The 16,076-nt window shown below is 51.2% G+C and overlaps 5 protein-coding genes across 5 annotated transcripts; 1 reads left to right on the top strand and 4 right to left on the bottom strand.

Annotated features, from left to right (window-relative positions):
• Positions 1-56: 56 nt before the first annotated feature.
• N7477_003904 (transcriptional regulator family TF) lies at positions 57-4,211 on the bottom strand (the record flags this gene model as incomplete). The annotated part of the gene is made up of 7 exons (XM_056965567.1): positions 57-1,387; positions 1,446-2,276; positions 2,409-2,599; positions 3,228-3,388; positions 3,442-3,569; positions 3,618-3,728; positions 4,055-4,211. The coding sequence occupies 7 exons, from the start codon at positions 4,209-4,211 to the stop codon at positions 57-59; spliced, it is 2,910 nt and encodes a 969-aa protein (XP_056825520.1).
• Positions 4,212-5,730: 1,519 nt separating this feature from the next.
• On the bottom strand, positions 5,731-6,342 carry N7477_003903 (putative prefoldin subunit 2; the record flags this gene model as incomplete). Its single annotated transcript, XM_056965566.1, has 3 exons — positions 5,731-6,013; positions 6,150-6,240; positions 6,303-6,342. 3 exons carry the CDS (start codon positions 6,340-6,342, stop codon positions 5,731-5,733), a joined length of 414 nt encoding a protein of 137 aa, XP_056825519.1.
• A 410-nt stretch (positions 6,343-6,752) lies between these two features.
• On the top strand, positions 6,753-9,614 carry N7477_003902 (putative mRNA splicing factor RNA helicase (Prp16); the record flags this gene model as incomplete). The annotated part of the gene is made up of 3 exons (XM_056965565.1): positions 6,753-7,608; positions 7,667-9,207; positions 9,261-9,614. 3 exons carry the CDS (start codon positions 6,753-6,755, stop codon positions 9,612-9,614), a joined length of 2,751 nt encoding a protein of 916 aa, XP_056825518.1.
• Positions 9,615-10,074: 460 nt separating this feature from the next.
• On the bottom strand, positions 10,075-10,745 carry N7477_003901 (putative oligosaccharyl transferase subunit Dad1; the record flags this gene model as incomplete). The annotated part of the gene is made up of 3 exons (XM_056965564.1): positions 10,075-10,141; positions 10,225-10,409; positions 10,503-10,745. The coding sequence occupies 3 exons, from the start codon at positions 10,743-10,745 to the stop codon at positions 10,075-10,077; spliced, it is 495 nt and encodes a 164-aa protein (XP_056825517.1).
• Positions 10,746-11,479: 734 nt separating this feature from the next.
• Positions 11,480-15,831, bottom strand: N7477_003900 (putative C6 transcription factor; the record flags this gene model as incomplete). Its single annotated transcript, XM_056965563.1, has 10 exons — positions 11,480-11,614; positions 11,721-13,328; positions 13,401-13,789; positions 14,568-14,632; positions 14,695-14,736; positions 14,792-15,231; positions 15,286-15,430; positions 15,494-15,517; positions 15,574-15,583; positions 15,669-15,831. The coding sequence occupies 10 exons, from the start codon at positions 15,829-15,831 to the stop codon at positions 11,480-11,482; spliced, it is 3,021 nt and encodes a 1,006-aa protein (XP_056825516.1).
• Between the last annotated feature and the right edge of the window lie 245 nt (positions 15,832-16,076).

Raw genomic sequence — 16,076 nt, 5'->3', positions numbered from 1 at the left:
AAGTCAAGTCTTCGGATGATTACTGAAGACAGCGTCAGGTATGTACAACGGAGAGTCTAGCCAGGAATCCAGCCACCGTCCTGCATAATATCCGCCATTGGCGTATCTTGCCAATAAATCTGCCGCCATTCGTCTTCTAATTCCATAAGTCCCTCCATGGGCATGGGTGCGGGAAGGTCGGAATCTGCAAAGGAGAAGAGCTGGCGCCAATCTGGATAGTCGCGGCTTTGCTCCATGGAATCCACCTGCATTGTATTGGCATATGGGTCATTTCGCTCCAGTGGGCCAACATTGAGTCGGAGTGGCGCAGTGATCCAGTTATCAAACTGCGGCTGTGGTGGTTGCGGTGACAATGTTGCTTGCATCGGTGTATGAGTAGACTCTGGAGTGGGAACGCCATAGGAAAGTGGCCGTGGTGTCTGTACAGCCTGCATAGCCGCTGTCGGATCGGGAGTTGTGACTGGTATTTTAGGAGCACCGTTATACGGCTTAGATCGATCGCTGGTAGCTGTGCGCAAGTCTTCCTGGAGACGCTTGGAGTCCTCGAAGAGTCGCAGAATCGTACCTGCATGGACCCAGTACTGAGCTAGTTCCCGGAGCGAATAAGATGCCGAATCGAAACGACGCAAGGCATTGATCGCCAGGACCGGGTTTGAAAATCGTAGCTCGACCCGGACTTGAATCATGGCTGTGAATAGAGTGTGAACGCCCGTGTACCAAAGGAACTTGAGCCGGTCGTTGAGTCTAAGCTCCTCGAAGATAGAAGCGATAACTCCAGCGGCAGCACTACAAATCTCCGCGTCGTGGGGACCGTAATCGTCCGAGTATGCAGAGGCTCGTGGATGAGGCCGATGCAGCAGAATCAGGAAATTGTTATAGGTAAGATGAAGCATAGCAGACCAAGGGTCCATGTCAGAGGCTCGAAGACGGAGGTTATCGGGAAGCTTTAATGACCAATTTGCTAGGGACTCATCGGCTTCTTGAAGGACAGCTTTCCGTCGTTCATCATTGGCACGTAATCCGAATCGATCACGAATGAGGTACGAGATCATCGTGCAAAGCTCCGTAAAATGGATTACAAACTCTGATTGCACACGAGGCCCGCAATTTTCAAAGTCGGCAAGCGTCAAAGGAGACACATCAGAGTCGTCCAAGTTGATAGCCTGAGGACGGCCGTATGAAAGCGACACCATGACATCGAATTGCACCATGATGAACCAGACCCGTCTCCACATGCGCCTGTCTCGCGTCACAAAGCTACTAGACACAGGATTGCGATGCATTCCAAGTCCGGTGGCGATTCGTGCAGCCACACCAACCCAAAAGTGAGCATCTGCCGCCACATCGTCGTCGGCACTGTCCGAATGCCATGTCAGGAGCAGGGCCGCTTGAACGAGAATATCTCGATTGCGCTCGATACGATTATCAAAAAAGATACTTCGTACGACGGAAGAAAATCTCTTTGAGAGCATCCCGCTCAACTTTCGGGCGGGTGACGTGTGCTCCTACAAGCAAAATAGCTTGAAGCAGCAAGACGGGCGGTGGATCCGACGGGTCGCGGTTGCGGTATTGTGTCATGAAGAGGTCTTCGTCAACGATAGGATATCCGGGGTTGACGCAGGAGAAGTATGCCTGTACCAGTTCATCTGCCAGAGCCGGCTCGGGTAGAGTCAACGCATCCATCAATAGCTGATCCTGAACAGTTTTTGTCTGTCGTCGCGGTATCTCATTGCTTGCAAAGTGGTATACATTATCGTCCTGATCCCGTTGTTGGCGAATCAGGAAGGACATATTCGAATGCTCATGTCCTACATAGAATGCGCGCACGCCTCTCTGGATTTCTCTTCGGCCAGATTCTTCCTCATCAATAAGCTTGACGAGGTGTTGCTCCATCTCCGTATGTGCCTCGCGGGCATGCGACAGATCCGGGCCTTGGCGCCCGAAATTCTCCGGCGCGGCATTGGACAAGAATGTTTGTGGCGGTAAATTGTTTGTAAGAGGTGTGATCGCCGGGCCACCTTGAAACGTAGAGGGAAAGCTTGGCGGCTGTGGGGTGCCGGCCGTCGTTGGGGGAATGGCGCTCTGATCAGAAGTCGGGAAAGGCCGAGATCGGATCGGAACGGGGTCGAGGATCGAACGCACTGCCAGGCGCTTCTTCTTTTCGTGAATACGGCAGTCGCTTTTTCCAGATGTGCGACAGTTTGTACAGGGCGTTCCGACCATACGGGCATCGCAGCGGACCTTGCGCCGGTGGCAGTGGACACAGGCGGCGGAGCCTATTTTAGAGTCACCTTGTCAGCCATCTGGAGATGTACAACGGCGGAAACCCCCCCCAAGCAATTGCAGAAAGTGTCTTCGAACACCCTGGCGCCGTTGATTGAGGCTCGAGTAGATCACAAAGGACTTACCTTGCTTGCGCTTGCTCACCCCATCGCCCGCGAGCGGCGAGGAGGCGTTATCGTTGACGGAGGACATTGCAGGAGGACCATCGACATCATTCCATGTGCGATTTGGCCACGGCTCTGCATTATTTTCAATCGGTTCAGGTTCAGGGCATCGTGTCAAACGGTTACCGAGGGTAAAGGGGCAGTCAATGCGACTGGGGACAGCGAAAAAGTTCGGGAAGTCGAGGATTGCGGGATCGGGTGTGGAGTCTCGGGCTCACGTGGATGCGGAGAAGATCGATTATGTAACGCGACAAGTACGATCGTTCGCAAGTTGCAGTTGTCATAGATAAATTTACATGAGAGCGAGAAATCCTGGATCTCCCAGATATCCTAGATGCCCTTACATTGTTGATCTGCAACGTGTGGACAATCCCGGTGGCGTTGATAACGGGCTTATCGCGCCTCAAAAGCGGAAAGTTTGAAGTGTAGTTGTAGACCTCTCTTGCTAGACGGTCCTAAGTACAGATTTGCCTAGATCATTTATCCGCCCATTTCCCAAAACTCCAGATCTGTCGAGTGTCGATCTCGTAAAGGTATAACGCAAAAAGGACGAGAGTCCATACATCCCTCGAACAAAGTATCAATGAAATCGCCGAGCCCGCATTCGTCAAATCACCGAAAGATCAGGACATGACGCCAGTAGACATGGAAGAAAGAAAACAAGGACGCCTGCACGCCTCACGATTTCATTCTTGGACCCGGTAATGTTGGATTGGCTTCAGTAAGAATCTCCCCCCGGCACCATTGTGGGGCTGGCCAACCATGGCGGGATAGCCATACGCAGAAGTGTCCTGCTCAGAGGGGTCCATGTTTGGGTTCATGATGGTGTTGGCACCCTCGGCGCCTTCGGGAAATCGACCCTGACCGCCTCCGACGGGACCTCCAGCACCGTAGCCGCTGCTTGGGGGTCGGTTCTGGTTCTCGCCTCGCGCAGACTGGGTCTAACCTAGAGTCAGCAAGGGGCAGTAAAAGGTTGTGATATGACGCGACTGACCTCGCGATACTTGGAGAGATAGATCTTAAGAGCCTCGGCATAGTTCTCGAAACCGAGCGAAGTCATCGCAAACAAAATATCCTCGCCATTGACAGTTTTGCGCTTTTCTTGCTGGCACTTCTCCGAAGCTAGTCAAGTGAGTAGTCGATCTTCTAGAAACAAAATGGGAAACCCACCTTCACTGGTGATGAACGAGATAAATTCGCTCACGCATTCTTGCATGCACTCCTTGGCTTCTTTTGCTATTTTCGCATTGTCGGGTAGAGCCAACTTCATGATACGGGCAACTGTATAGTGTTGTCATTAGTAAGGCTAGTCCAAATCACCGTTTGCTTGAAAGTGATTGAGATTCATGTAGGGGTCATGCGACAGCCATGAGAGCAAGGAGATATAAATGCGCCCAAGAAAAGCTCCTTCGTATTTTCGTCCAAAAGAGGCAGCACATTCAAGAAAAAAAAAGCATACAGAGGACATTGTAGGACAGTCGATCAAAAAGCTTCTGGAAAGGAGGGAGAGGCGGGGCCGGCGAGAGAGAATAAACGGCAGTGGCCAGCCAGAAACCAGGTACGCGCAAATCAGATCAACAGAAAGGCTGCAAGGGGACGCAACTAACCATTTGCAATCGGGAGCCACCGATCTTGTTCCTTCACCTCGAACTCGCCCTGTCCATGTATCTGGTCTTGCTGATCTTTGTCCATTTGCTCCTGGTCTTCACCCGATTGCACCTCGGGTTCAACCTCCGGCTCCTTCGAGGGAGAGGTCGACGACATGATTATGAGTGGTTCGGATTTTGCGCAGGTCCTTTGGGCGACAAGGCTGGTTCGCTCTGCTGGGCAGGACCACGTCAGATCTCTGAACTGGCGCGCGATCGGGTCCGATGCAGAAGCCCAAGATTCGCTGGGGTCAAAGGAGGGGAATGCAGTGGCTGGGTACGAACCGCTTCACAACAGCCTCGGACAGTTGATAGCGTCAGCCGAGTGGGGGGATTTGGCAATAAGGCGTGAGCTGTATTTGCGACGCGCGCAATGACCCGGTCAGTCTGGGGTTCTGGAGCTTTGGGAATAGACCGAATCGGAAGGGCGTGAAACATAGTCGCGTCGCACTGCAGTGCGAATAACAATGCGCGCCTCACAAGTTGGGTCGAGTGCACACTCGTGAGCTTTCATGACGCGGAAAGCAACGAGGGTGGGTCGGTGAATGGGGGGTGAGGGGGAAGCCCAACAGTCGCACGCGCTGGGTGATATTCCGGGGGTAAGTATATACTTACAGTTCACTGGGATATAGATGGACGGAAGAAGTAAATTTCAAGTTCTCCGATTCGTTCTGAGGGGAAAATGGTCAGAGCGGAGTTGCAAGTGGTTGGAGGGTCCGCGTTCATCCAGCTTGAGGTCAATTGGCGAACCAGATCTCCCTCAGCACAGGAGGCTTTCGGTTGGCTCCTTACCATGTAGGTATTAAGAGCTCGAGAAAAACAATGTTTACCACAGTAAGAGGCCGGTGCAAAGCTTCAGTGGGCTTAGATATCAACACAGATCAAACGGCAGTAGTCAACAAGTTCGAAAAGAATGAGGGCAAAGGCAAAGACGAGGTTCCGATCGCGGAAGGCCTCAGGCAGGAGTTTCGGTACTTAGTCTTACGTTACACACTCAAAATCTACACCACACTTCATGTAATCAACCGTTATCTGATTACAAAAATGAGCACTCAGGTGCCTGTCATAGATACGACTCATCGATTGTTTGAAGATAGCAAACCGGTAATACCTACGCCGATAGTCTTTTCCGATGGTGCTCAGCAAGCTGGATTATCTAGGGCCTGACAATCCTGGTCTGCAACTTCAGGCTCTCGGGCTTGCATCATGTAGCGTGCATATACAACTCATCCCGTTTTGACCAATTGTGAAAGCAACCATCAAGCCGAGTACTTGGGCTCTGAAAGCACTGGTGTATACCTCGTCACTGGATTCATAGAGTGCGTCATGCCTCATGGTGATGCTAACAAGCTGATACCTAAGCTTGATATATACTAGACCTTGTACTGAATGCCGTCGATGAAATCCACGTCAACTGGTATTATTTTCGGAAATTTCAGCCACCTATGATGGAAAGAGACCATGCTAGATTCTGTCAAGTTTTGTACCATTCCCACAAACGCCAAAAGTATCTTGCTCACACGCTCAGACAGTCCCCTCCCCCCCGAGAAAGCCGGGAATCAAGATGTACAAGGGTGGCTCTGCTCAGGGCTGCACAACCTGGATGTTGTTCTTCTTCTATAATATACGCAAGATGGTCAATCTCCGGTCATGATCTCTTCAAGGAGATACAGGAGGGCCTTGCCCAGGTTGGGGCTCCAAGCCCTCACGATCGGGAATGCGCTTACCTTCCAGGTATCCAGCTCAGTCTGCTTTGACTTGTACTGCTTTAGCATCTCCTCCAACACCTGCTTCAATCCGTCCGAATTTGTCTTGAGTGTGGGGAGGACATCCTTCACAGTCCCCTCGACCAAAACTCCGTTCACCATGCGGAAGCATTTCCGGTCACCGGCCAGAGGATCCAGTGTCTCGATAACGAGCCTGTACATATGACAAATTAGCCTCCATCATCACGCAAAGCACTGAGTCCAGTATCCTCATGTGCGGGTCCCTCGTGGAATGTGAAGCCCCCTCCTAAGAACCTGTATTCGCCAGCATGTGGGTCTCTGAGACTCACTTGTGTTCCTCAGCCTCCTGTTCAATATCGCCAATCTTTTGCGCGAGTTGTTGAAGGGTGTTCTTGAAGTTTCCGTACTGGAGCTGCAGCTCTGTTGTGAGGGAGGTTAGCTATCGCGCCGTGACATTGCCCAATTAGCCGGAGAGGGCTTACCCTGCTGCTTCTTTGGATCCACTTGCTGTTGACTAGCCATGACGGAGGTGTGAGGGTTCAAGGCAGCTGCAACGTAAAGAGCTTAAATGTTGAGATGACGAGGCGGGGCGCTTGCTTAATTTCGCGGGCTCGGAGGCCGCTATGGGAAGGCCGCCTACAGGTCACTATTTACGGTACAAAACTCTTCTAGGTGATAATGCTTTGAAGTTTTCTACTCTAGTAATAAGCCCTCACATTATTTTATACAATTCAGAACAAAGTACAGCGCAAATATCCTCTGCAAAGTGACTGACCAGAAGAAAGTAGATAGCACGTGACTGATAACCGTTTGCATTGTTTGCTCAAGATTCCAACTACCGGGCGTTTGCCATGCGAACTCGACCTCGCCGACACATCAACTCGCTTCGATTTCGGTGAGACTGGCCTACGGACTGGGTCGTATATCCCAAGATGGCGCGCGACGAAATGGGGCCGCCAGCCAAAAGGCAGAAGAGCTCTGGGAACCTCCCACCTCAACTGCGAGACGCGAAACGCAAGGACATTGACAACTGGGAAACGAATCGTATGCTCACGTCAGGTGTTGCACAGCGGCGAGACTTTGATGGCGACTTCATGCCCGAGGATGAGGAGGCCACTCGAGTTCATTTATTGGTTCACGACCTCCGACCACCCTTTCTCGACGGCCGTACGATCTTCACCAAACAGCTCGAGCCGATCTCTGCCATTCGAGACCCCCAAAGCGACATGGCTGTCTTCAGCCGAAAGGGGAGTAAGGTCGTTCGAGAACGCCGGCAACAGCGCGAGCGACAGAAGCAGGCCCAGCAGGCTACGTCTATGGTTGGCACAGCTTTGGGCAACTTGACGGGCGTGAACGAGGACGAAGGCGATAGTGCTGTTGCGGCGCCGGTTGAAGACGTCTACAAGGGTGGTGGAAATAAATTCGCCCAGCATATGAAAAAAGATGAGGGCGGGGCCAGCGCATTCAGTAAAAGCAAAACTTTGCGCGAGCAGCGAGAGTTCTTACCTGCATTTGCAGTTCGTGAAGATCTACTGAGAGTTATTCGCGATAACCAGGTCGTGGTGGTAGTTGGCGAAACGGGCTCTGGAAAGACTACCCAGTTGACCCAATTCCTCGCCGAAGACGGTTACTCGAAATTCGGCATGATTGGATGCACGCAGCCCCGCCGTGTGGCGGCAATGAGTGTCGCAAAGCGTGTCAGTGAGGAGATGGAGGTTGATCTCGGAGCAGAGGTCGGCTATGCTATTCGTTTCGAAGATTGCACCAGTGACAAGACCATGATCAAATGTGAGTGCATGGACAAGCTTCTGAGATACCAACAAGCCACTTACATGCCTTTGAACAGATATGACTGACGGTGTACTTCTGCGAGAGTCTTTGACCCAGCAAGACCTTGATAAATACTCATGTATTATCATGGACGAAGCACACGAAAGGGCCTTGAATACTGATGTCTTGATGGGTCTTCTTAAAAAGGTGCTAGCTCGGCGCAGAGATCTTAAGCTGATTGTCACATCCGCGACGATGAATGCAGAGCGCTTTTCCCGGTTCTATGGTGGTGCCCCCGAATTCATCATCCCGGGTAGAACTTTTCCTGTGGATCTTCACTTCTCGCGCACGCCTTGTGAGGATTACGTCGATAGTGCAGTCAAGCAGGTCTTGGCGATTCATGTTTCGCAAGGGCCGGGCGATATTCTTGTGTTCATGACGGGACAAGAGGATATTGAGTCCACCTGCGAATTAGTCGAAGAGCGATTGAAAATGCTGAATGATCCACCAAAACTCAGCATTCTACCTATTTACAGTCAAATGCCTGCAGAACAACAGGCAAGAATCTTCGAGAGAGCAGACGCCGGTGTACGCAAAGTCATCGTCGCCACGAATATTGCCGAGACTAGTTTGACTGTTGATGGTATTATGTACGTTGTGGATTCAGGATACTCGAAGCTCAAGGTGTACAACCCGCGCATGGGCATGGACACTCTCCAGATCACACCGATCTCCCAAGCCAATGCCAATCAGCGATCTGGACGAGCTGGGCGAACCGGCCCTGGAAAGGCTTATCGTCTGTACACGGAGACTGCTTATAAGAATGAGCTTTACATACAGACGATTCCTGAAATCCAGCGCACCAGCCTCGCCAATACCGTGCTGCTGCTGAAGTCTCTGGGTGTCAAAGATCTTATGGACTTTGACTTTATGGACCCTCCACCCCAAGAGACTATTAGCACATCCCTTTTCGAACTCTGGGCACTCGGAGCTCTGGACAACCTGGGTGAACTCACACACCTGGGTCGTCGCATGACGCCGTTCCCCATGGATCCCCCCCTGGCCAAGCTCCTCATCACTGCTTCCGAGGAATACGACTGCGGCGAAGAGATGCTTACCATCGTCTCCATGCTCTCTGTCCCAAGTGTTTTTTATCGTCCTAAGGAACGCCAGGAAGAGTCCGACTCGGCGCGTGAAAAATTCTTCGTGCCCGAATCAGACCATTTGACTCTGCTGCATGTTTATACACAGTGGAAGTCAAACGGCTATTCCGACGCCTGGTGTATCAGGCACTTCCTCCATGCCAAATCCCTTCGACGCGCCAAGGAGGTCCGTGACCAGCTGCACGATATCATGACCGTTCAGAAAATGCCACTGTCCAGTTGTGGCACAGATTGGGACGTCATCCGTAAATGTATCTGCTCCGGCTTTTACCACCAAGCCGCGCGCGTTAAGGGAATCGGCGAGTTCATCAATCTCCGCACCAGTGTGACCATGGCTTTGCACCCAACCAGTGCATTGTACGGTCTCGGCTACGTACCAGAGTACGTAGTCTACCACGAATTGATCTTGACAGCCAAGGAGTACATGTCGACCGTGACGGCCGTCGATCCACACGTAAGTCTTCGCTCCCATCATATCTGTGTAAATCCCAGCTAATTCATCTCCAGTGGCTCGCCGAACTCGGAGGTGTCTTCTACTCGGTCAAAGAAAAGGGTTATTCAAAGCGTGATCGACGTGTGACGGAATTGGAATTCAACAAGCGCATGGACATTGAAGAGCAAATGGCCGTGGATCGTCAACGCGCCGCGGCTCAGAAACAACGCGAGGAGGAACGCATGGATCCCGCTCGCCGCAAGACAGAGGTCGAAGTTGGAGGAAAATCAGCAGTGCGGCGTCCTGTTGTCAAACGGCCTGGCAAAGTTGGTGGTCTGACTGCTTCGTCTTCGCCTCGGCCTGGTGGTGGAAGTGGTAGCGTTGTCAAGAAACCCACGATACCACGCCGGCCAGGACGGACGTTCTAATCCCGAGCATACGCGCACTCTCTTGTACAGTACCAAAGCACGCCTATATACATGATCCTGGAAGGCTTATACAGGGTCATTCAATTATGGAATAAGATACCCGAACTGGAACAATTTTCCATAATTAGAATTCCGACAGAAGCAAGTTACCTCATGTTTGAACAAGTCATGGATATGCATATATTGATTCTTTTCAAACACGTGCAATAACATGGAACCCACTCCATAGTGCTGTGTCATTTAAACTATATCAAGACAGCCTTCGACACCTATGGAACCAAGCGTCGCGGGTCTTGGCCGGAGCTGTACAACAATTTCCACTTCGCGTATTCGCGAGCAGTAGAACCAAGCCCAGCACCAAAAACCAGGACCAGGAATATCCAGCTCTCCATCACGGACCAGCGCCAGAGAAAGCGATTGAGTATCTTGATGCAAGGCATTTAAACGCGCCGTCGATGGCTTAGTTGATGAAGTTGATGCAGAAGAAGTGTAGGATCAAGCTTCCAAAGACGTAATCGGCGAAAGCCCTGTGGAAATCATGGTTCAGTAAATGAATCATTGCTTTTAATAGGCAGATTCCTGATAATCGAAGGAAACTTGTAAAACTCACCTCTCATGCGAAATGCCAGTTGCCTCTTCCTCGCCATCTTCGTCTGCGAACCGGGCATTCTTTCCTTTGGAACTAGGCTTGCTCGTAGGAGCTCGGGAATCATCACTTGTCTGCATGCGGAGACTAGCAGTAAGCACGAATTGGCCAACAGCGGCACAGAAGCCACTCAGGAAAGCGTTGAAGGGCTATAGATTGGACCAGTCCAGTCAGCATACATTTGGTTCAGACATAATGAGGAGCTGGTAGGAGCCTCATCAAAGCTTCAGGAGAAGACGTACGTAATTTCCGGCCAGCACACAGTACAAGAACTGCAAGCCGCCGACGAGAACTAGGAAAGCCATGAAAGCGTCGAGGAGCATTGTGCGCTGTGGCGTCGTCGTGGTATACTGCTGCCACACATGCTGGGCGATTTCAGCGGCCGAAGCATTGGTTTTCAGGGTAGCAGGGCCGGAGGAGAGCGTGACGGGTGCCGACGCTGTTGTTGCGGAGGTAGTTGAGGCCGCGTGTCGTTTGGCAGGCATGGTAGCGGGGATTGAGGGTGCGGAGTTGGGCGGGTGAGGTGGTCGTGGGAGTTTGGTCTCCGGACTATGAGATTAGGCGCTGGTATCTCCCGGGAGTTCGACGTCGCTGGCGGATACAATGGCGTGGGGAAAGGGAAGATCAAATGATGCCAGCTTGGAGCTTCGTTATCGCAGGTCACGTGGTTGATACAGTCCACCCGCGGAGTATACTTCAATTCTTGGGGCTACGGGGTACAAGGATGATATTGTGTTAAGCCGGTGAGACGATCTAAGAAAGTGGCTTTTAGATCCTGATTTTTTTTTTCGGTCTTGTGTGTACTAGGTGGATATCAGCCTGCATAGCCCATCCAGATGGCTTAAGGACTATCATCTGCGTCATATGTAGATAGCAAAACTTCGGAATTCACCAATCCGTGACATTTGCATTGTTTGTTATACTACATCAGAGAACCAAGCTAGATCCGACTGTGAAGAGGCAATTAAGCCAACTAGCTTGTGTGAACATTACTTTCAAATTTATGATCAAGAAGCTCTGCACAAGCAGTAGCCAGTTTCACACAAGAACTTCGCAGAGAGAAGAGGTATATTTAAACATTGAGTGGAGGAATAAGTGAAAGTGTAAGACCCATTCCATAAGCACCGTAGATCATCACATCGTTTAAAAAAAGTCACAGAAGCAATAGCGCGAAGCAGAGCAAGAGTGACACCGTGCAGGTCTTCAGTCAAAGACAGGATTATGCGAACCATTCCGTAACGTGGGTTCCATTCGCAGGGCCAGCATCATGTTCTCTTTCAACGTCCATTTGGAAATCGCGCATGACTTTGTCCCATTCTTCCCAGCTCAGAGAGTTTGTCTCGGGGATGTTTTCCTGGGACATGAAGGTGTTGCCCAAGGGGGCGTTGAACAATGGTAATCCACTCGGAATATTGACTGCAGGGACTTGGTCTTGTATTGGGGGGGGCATCCAGGGTTACTGGAGCCAGGAAGTTTGTATCGGGGAAGATGTTCTGCAAGGTATTCCATAGTCCGTTGGTGAGATCGACGTTCATCGGATCCGGTGGGGCAGTTTGGTTGGGTTGCGCGTCTGAAGCAGTCGGCATATGGATTTGTGGGAGGGTATGGTGATGGCTGGCGGCGAAGTCGTCGGGGGTAGATTTGTAAGCTATGGGGTTCGGTCCAAATTTGTTTCTCAGTTCCTCCTGTTGCTTGGACCGTGTCGCTGCTGCTCGCTTCATCAAAGCAGCTAGGGGTCGCCAGAGCATGCCTCTCTTATTAGTGGGCTGACGAGTCCAATCTGAATATAGTGAGTTGATGGCGTTCCAGGCTCTGTCGGTAACAGGACAGATCGGACGAACGCATACTTCGGATAGAACGAACGCGACTCCGTGCCACTGCATATTGGTGTGGAATAGCCAACCCCACTTAGCAGTCCTGGGATCGGATTCAAGCAGGCGTCCGAACTCGAGAACTTCAATTGCGGTGAGGAATAGACTTTCGCGAGTTGCCTGAGATACATTGGTGATGCGGTCTTTGCGAGTCATCGGGTGATGGACAATCAGCCAGAGCTTTGCGAGGATTAAGCGGGCAACTGTCGCAGATGCCCAATGGATGGGGATGTCCATATCGCAATGCTTGATGTACCGTTCCTCGACACGACTGCTGATAATCTGTATCATTTTCTCACAGTGTTCAATGGATGGTCCGGCGCCCACCATTCTGAATACACGACTTCCCGGGCAAGAGTAGTTAGCGCGCCGCAACGCGCAAGTGATCTCACAGCGAACCAGACAGAACGTCACGTCTGTACAACCCTCCCGTTCCGTGGGAGTCTCCGTCATCTCTGGATAGATGTCGTCATCATTGACATTCAGCGGAAGACGAGTATCATACATGCTGTCATTAATGAGCGGATCAGTCCCATGGTCCTCCGAGGAGCGAATGTCCATGAGACAAATATGCCACCACAGCCGTCGGCGCATCTCCGTCTCAAATGGCTTTAAAGCGAAATTCGTGCCATCACGATGCAGACCTAGACCTTGAGCGAGGCGGAGGATCACGGAATTCATAGACCACACGAATTTGGAATCATCCTCTCTGCGTATACAGATCAGGAAAAGAACCGCTGCTTGCAAGAGTACTAGACTTTGGGTGTTTAGCAAGTTGGCTTTCGCCAGTGCCTGTTCTACTGCAAAGCGGTACCGTTTGACAGCAAGGGTGCGAACTTCTCCGATGTGTGCAAGACATTCGGCGGGGCTCAGAGCCACAATGACGGACAGGTATATCGAAAACACCAAAGCCTCTGAATTCTTATCCAAGGAATCAGGGTTTTGCGCCGCGTCAACCAACAACTTCCTTGCGGTTGGCTTATGAATAATGGTGATCAAGGGAGCAACATTTTCTTTGTAGATTTCCCAAAAAGTGGACACCTTGGTCAACGGTGGATGATACTCTCGAAGAGAGTGCGACAAGGAGTAAAAGCCGAATAGGAATCCATCATGAGAGCCGGAATGAGAGGATTCTGGAGATGGATAGTCCTCTTCCTCGGATTCAGAGTTGTCTAAAATATCCTGTAGCTCTTCGACCTTGAACGATGTTAGATTGACCTCGCACCTGTCAAAAGGGTATTTTCTGATTCCTTACCTCATCTCCCAAACTGGCCCAAAGTCGATTGCTGACATATCGACTCCTCCTTCATCGATAACCAATCTTCCAAACTCGTTTTCAAATTTCCCAGTATTCAACTTTGTAGGGTCGTTTTCGAACGGACATTCAGTCGCCTCTTTTGACTCCGCGGGGGTTACAGCTGATTGTGGAGCTGTCGCAGTCGACGTCGCAACCGTAGCACCAGAGACAGCAGACGAGAACCCCGACGACGTAGCCTGCGACGGCGAAACAGAGGTCGAGGCGGCCTCTGCATTCTTCCCGCTCAAATGCTCGATGACGCCCTCGAGGCGACGAAGGCGGGAAAGAAGCTCTGCATCGGGCGGGCGTTTGGACTTGCGCGGGGCACGACCGGGCGGGGGAAAGATACAGTCAGTCCCAGCTTTAATACAATTGGAACACGGCGACCGCTTGTTACAGCGGACCTTGCGACGGCGACAAGTGACGCAGCTCCGCGAGCTGGCATCTGGGCCAGGGCGGGGGCGGTGGGTGCGTGGAGGATCGGAGAATTATCACTGGCAGTGGGGGAGGCGTTCAACCCCTCCGGAGAAGCTGAGTTATACATGGCGCAGGGATCGCCTCATTCTTTCATTAAATTATGAGACTTGGAAGCGCGAGGAACTCGGATTTGAACGAGCCTGTCAGGATTTCGTAGGGGCCACACCCCAAGCCCACATGTGACCTTTCGTGAGTCAGCTCGGTCTGGACCTTTTACTCCTTTTGGACTCTGCTTATACCCGACTCCGCCCCGAGGATCTTATCGGCAACAGTGTTTGTACCTAACCAAATCTTTCTCGGGTGTACAAGGTTCATTACTCCTGAAATTCAGATTGTGCAACGCCGGAAACTATATCCGCAGGCTTTTTGCTAAAAGCCCACCTTTAGATTATATCAAGCACCCCAGCCCAGGAGTTCAACAAATATACGGATTCTCATGAATACTTATACACAGCATGAAATCATGGATAAACGAAAGAACAGACAAAGATGCCCGGGAGTATGTAAAGTCCAACGCCGTCTTAATGCAAAAGGGAAAGAGCAGAAGAAAACCCCGAGCTCCTTACGCTCACAAACAAAGCTCAAGATGCACCCTAAATGCAAAACATATGTCCACAGACATGCCATTCAAACTTCGTCCATGCGAATGAGAGGCTCAATACCCGGCGATCGAGTGGGCACGTTATTGCCGCGCCAACCTCGTCGGAGGAAGCGTTTCGCCATTTTGCTTTAGATACGTGTCAGCCCAAGGATCCAAGGAACATGAAATGAGAAACCACGGAAACTTACATTGACCGCTCCCAGAGCTTGGAATCTTCGTTGAATTCGTGTCTAGAAATGTTTAGTACTCATTATGAAGTTGGAAGCAGGGCGGAAAAGAACTCACCCTTGGAAGTTCTTGTTCGACAGAGATCTTGAACCGTACTCCTCCACAAGAAGATCCGTATAGGCATAGGGGATCTTGACGGGCACATCTTCAAAGTAACTCTGACGCAGCGGGAAGATCTGGTCCTCCTCGTAGTGATGGCGGTCTTTGCACATCAGGGCACCCTTCTGGCCGTTGGCCCGCTTAGCGTCGTCTTTTCGCACGGCGGTGATGTCGATGAACAGGCCAGAGGACATATCGATCCATCGCGCGTCGATCACGTTCAGTCGATCTTTGGTGCTGCGGACAACGTAGTTGGGGTTGATCTCTAAGAGGTATGTACGCCCGTCCGTGACGCCGGGAAGGTCGAAGTGGTGCTCCGTCATATTATAGTATTCGGCCAGGAAATGTATCGTCGGCTCTGAAATCTGGACATCGAGGTCATTGTCCCAGGGGAAAAGCTGTTCAGCTCGTCAGCAAATACAATGGCCCGAGCGCGCTCGGATTCTTCCCACCTTCTGGTTCCACCACCACGATAGAAGTGAGCCATGCATAATCCAGGTTTCCGCACCGATGGAGTCCATGGTTGAGAGGTACGTTTGTATCAAGGCGGAGAGATGGGGCGTGACATCTTTGTCCGGCAATTGTTTGGTCGCAAAACTGCGACACCATTAGCACAGGCCACGGCAGGATCGAGATAGTGATCAACATGGTCGCACATACCGGCCATCATAGTGATAGTGGAAGCTAAGATGTTCAGGTCAGTATCATATATCGAGCTCATTCTTCCAGGTATGACATACGAAGATTCCGCTGGGACCCACAGATCAGTTTAAATTCCTTGAATTTCGGGCAGTGGGGATTATGGATCATCGACAGATCACAATTAGAAACTTACTGAAATATTTCGTCGTGGGAATGGTGTCCTCGGATTCATAGTCTTTCGCAACGTCCTCCCGCACATTCATGAAGGTGGTGTTGGTCTCTCCGCGAACCAGGGTGAAGGCGCTGGTCGAAAGCAACCCGTAGAGCCCCAAGAGAATTGATGAAGAGAATCGCATGGCTAGATCCAACTCAAGACAATCGCATATGTTCGAGGTCGTATGTACAAAAATGCAAGCGGTCGTACCGGGACCGGAGGGTGCGGCGTTTAGGGATAGCGGTACGAAAAGGGGCGGAGAGGGAAGGAGAAACGAGTGTGATGATGAGGTGGGAGAGGGTATATACACTATACAAGGAAATGGAGAGAGGAGATGTGAGGAGATGAAGAAGCAGGGTTAAGGGGAGGTCAGGGCGGTTTTCGGAG

The sequence above is a fragment of the Penicillium maclennaniae genome (assembly GCF_028827695.1).
Source record: "Penicillium maclennaniae strain IBT 15551 chromosome Unknown utg000003l:1.0-5670915.0:1.0-5674809.0, whole genome shotgun sequence".
Taxonomy (NCBI): domain Eukaryota; kingdom Fungi; phylum Ascomycota; class Eurotiomycetes; order Eurotiales; family Aspergillaceae; genus Penicillium; species Penicillium maclennaniae.
This window is presented reverse-complemented; position numbering and strand designations above follow the sequence as displayed.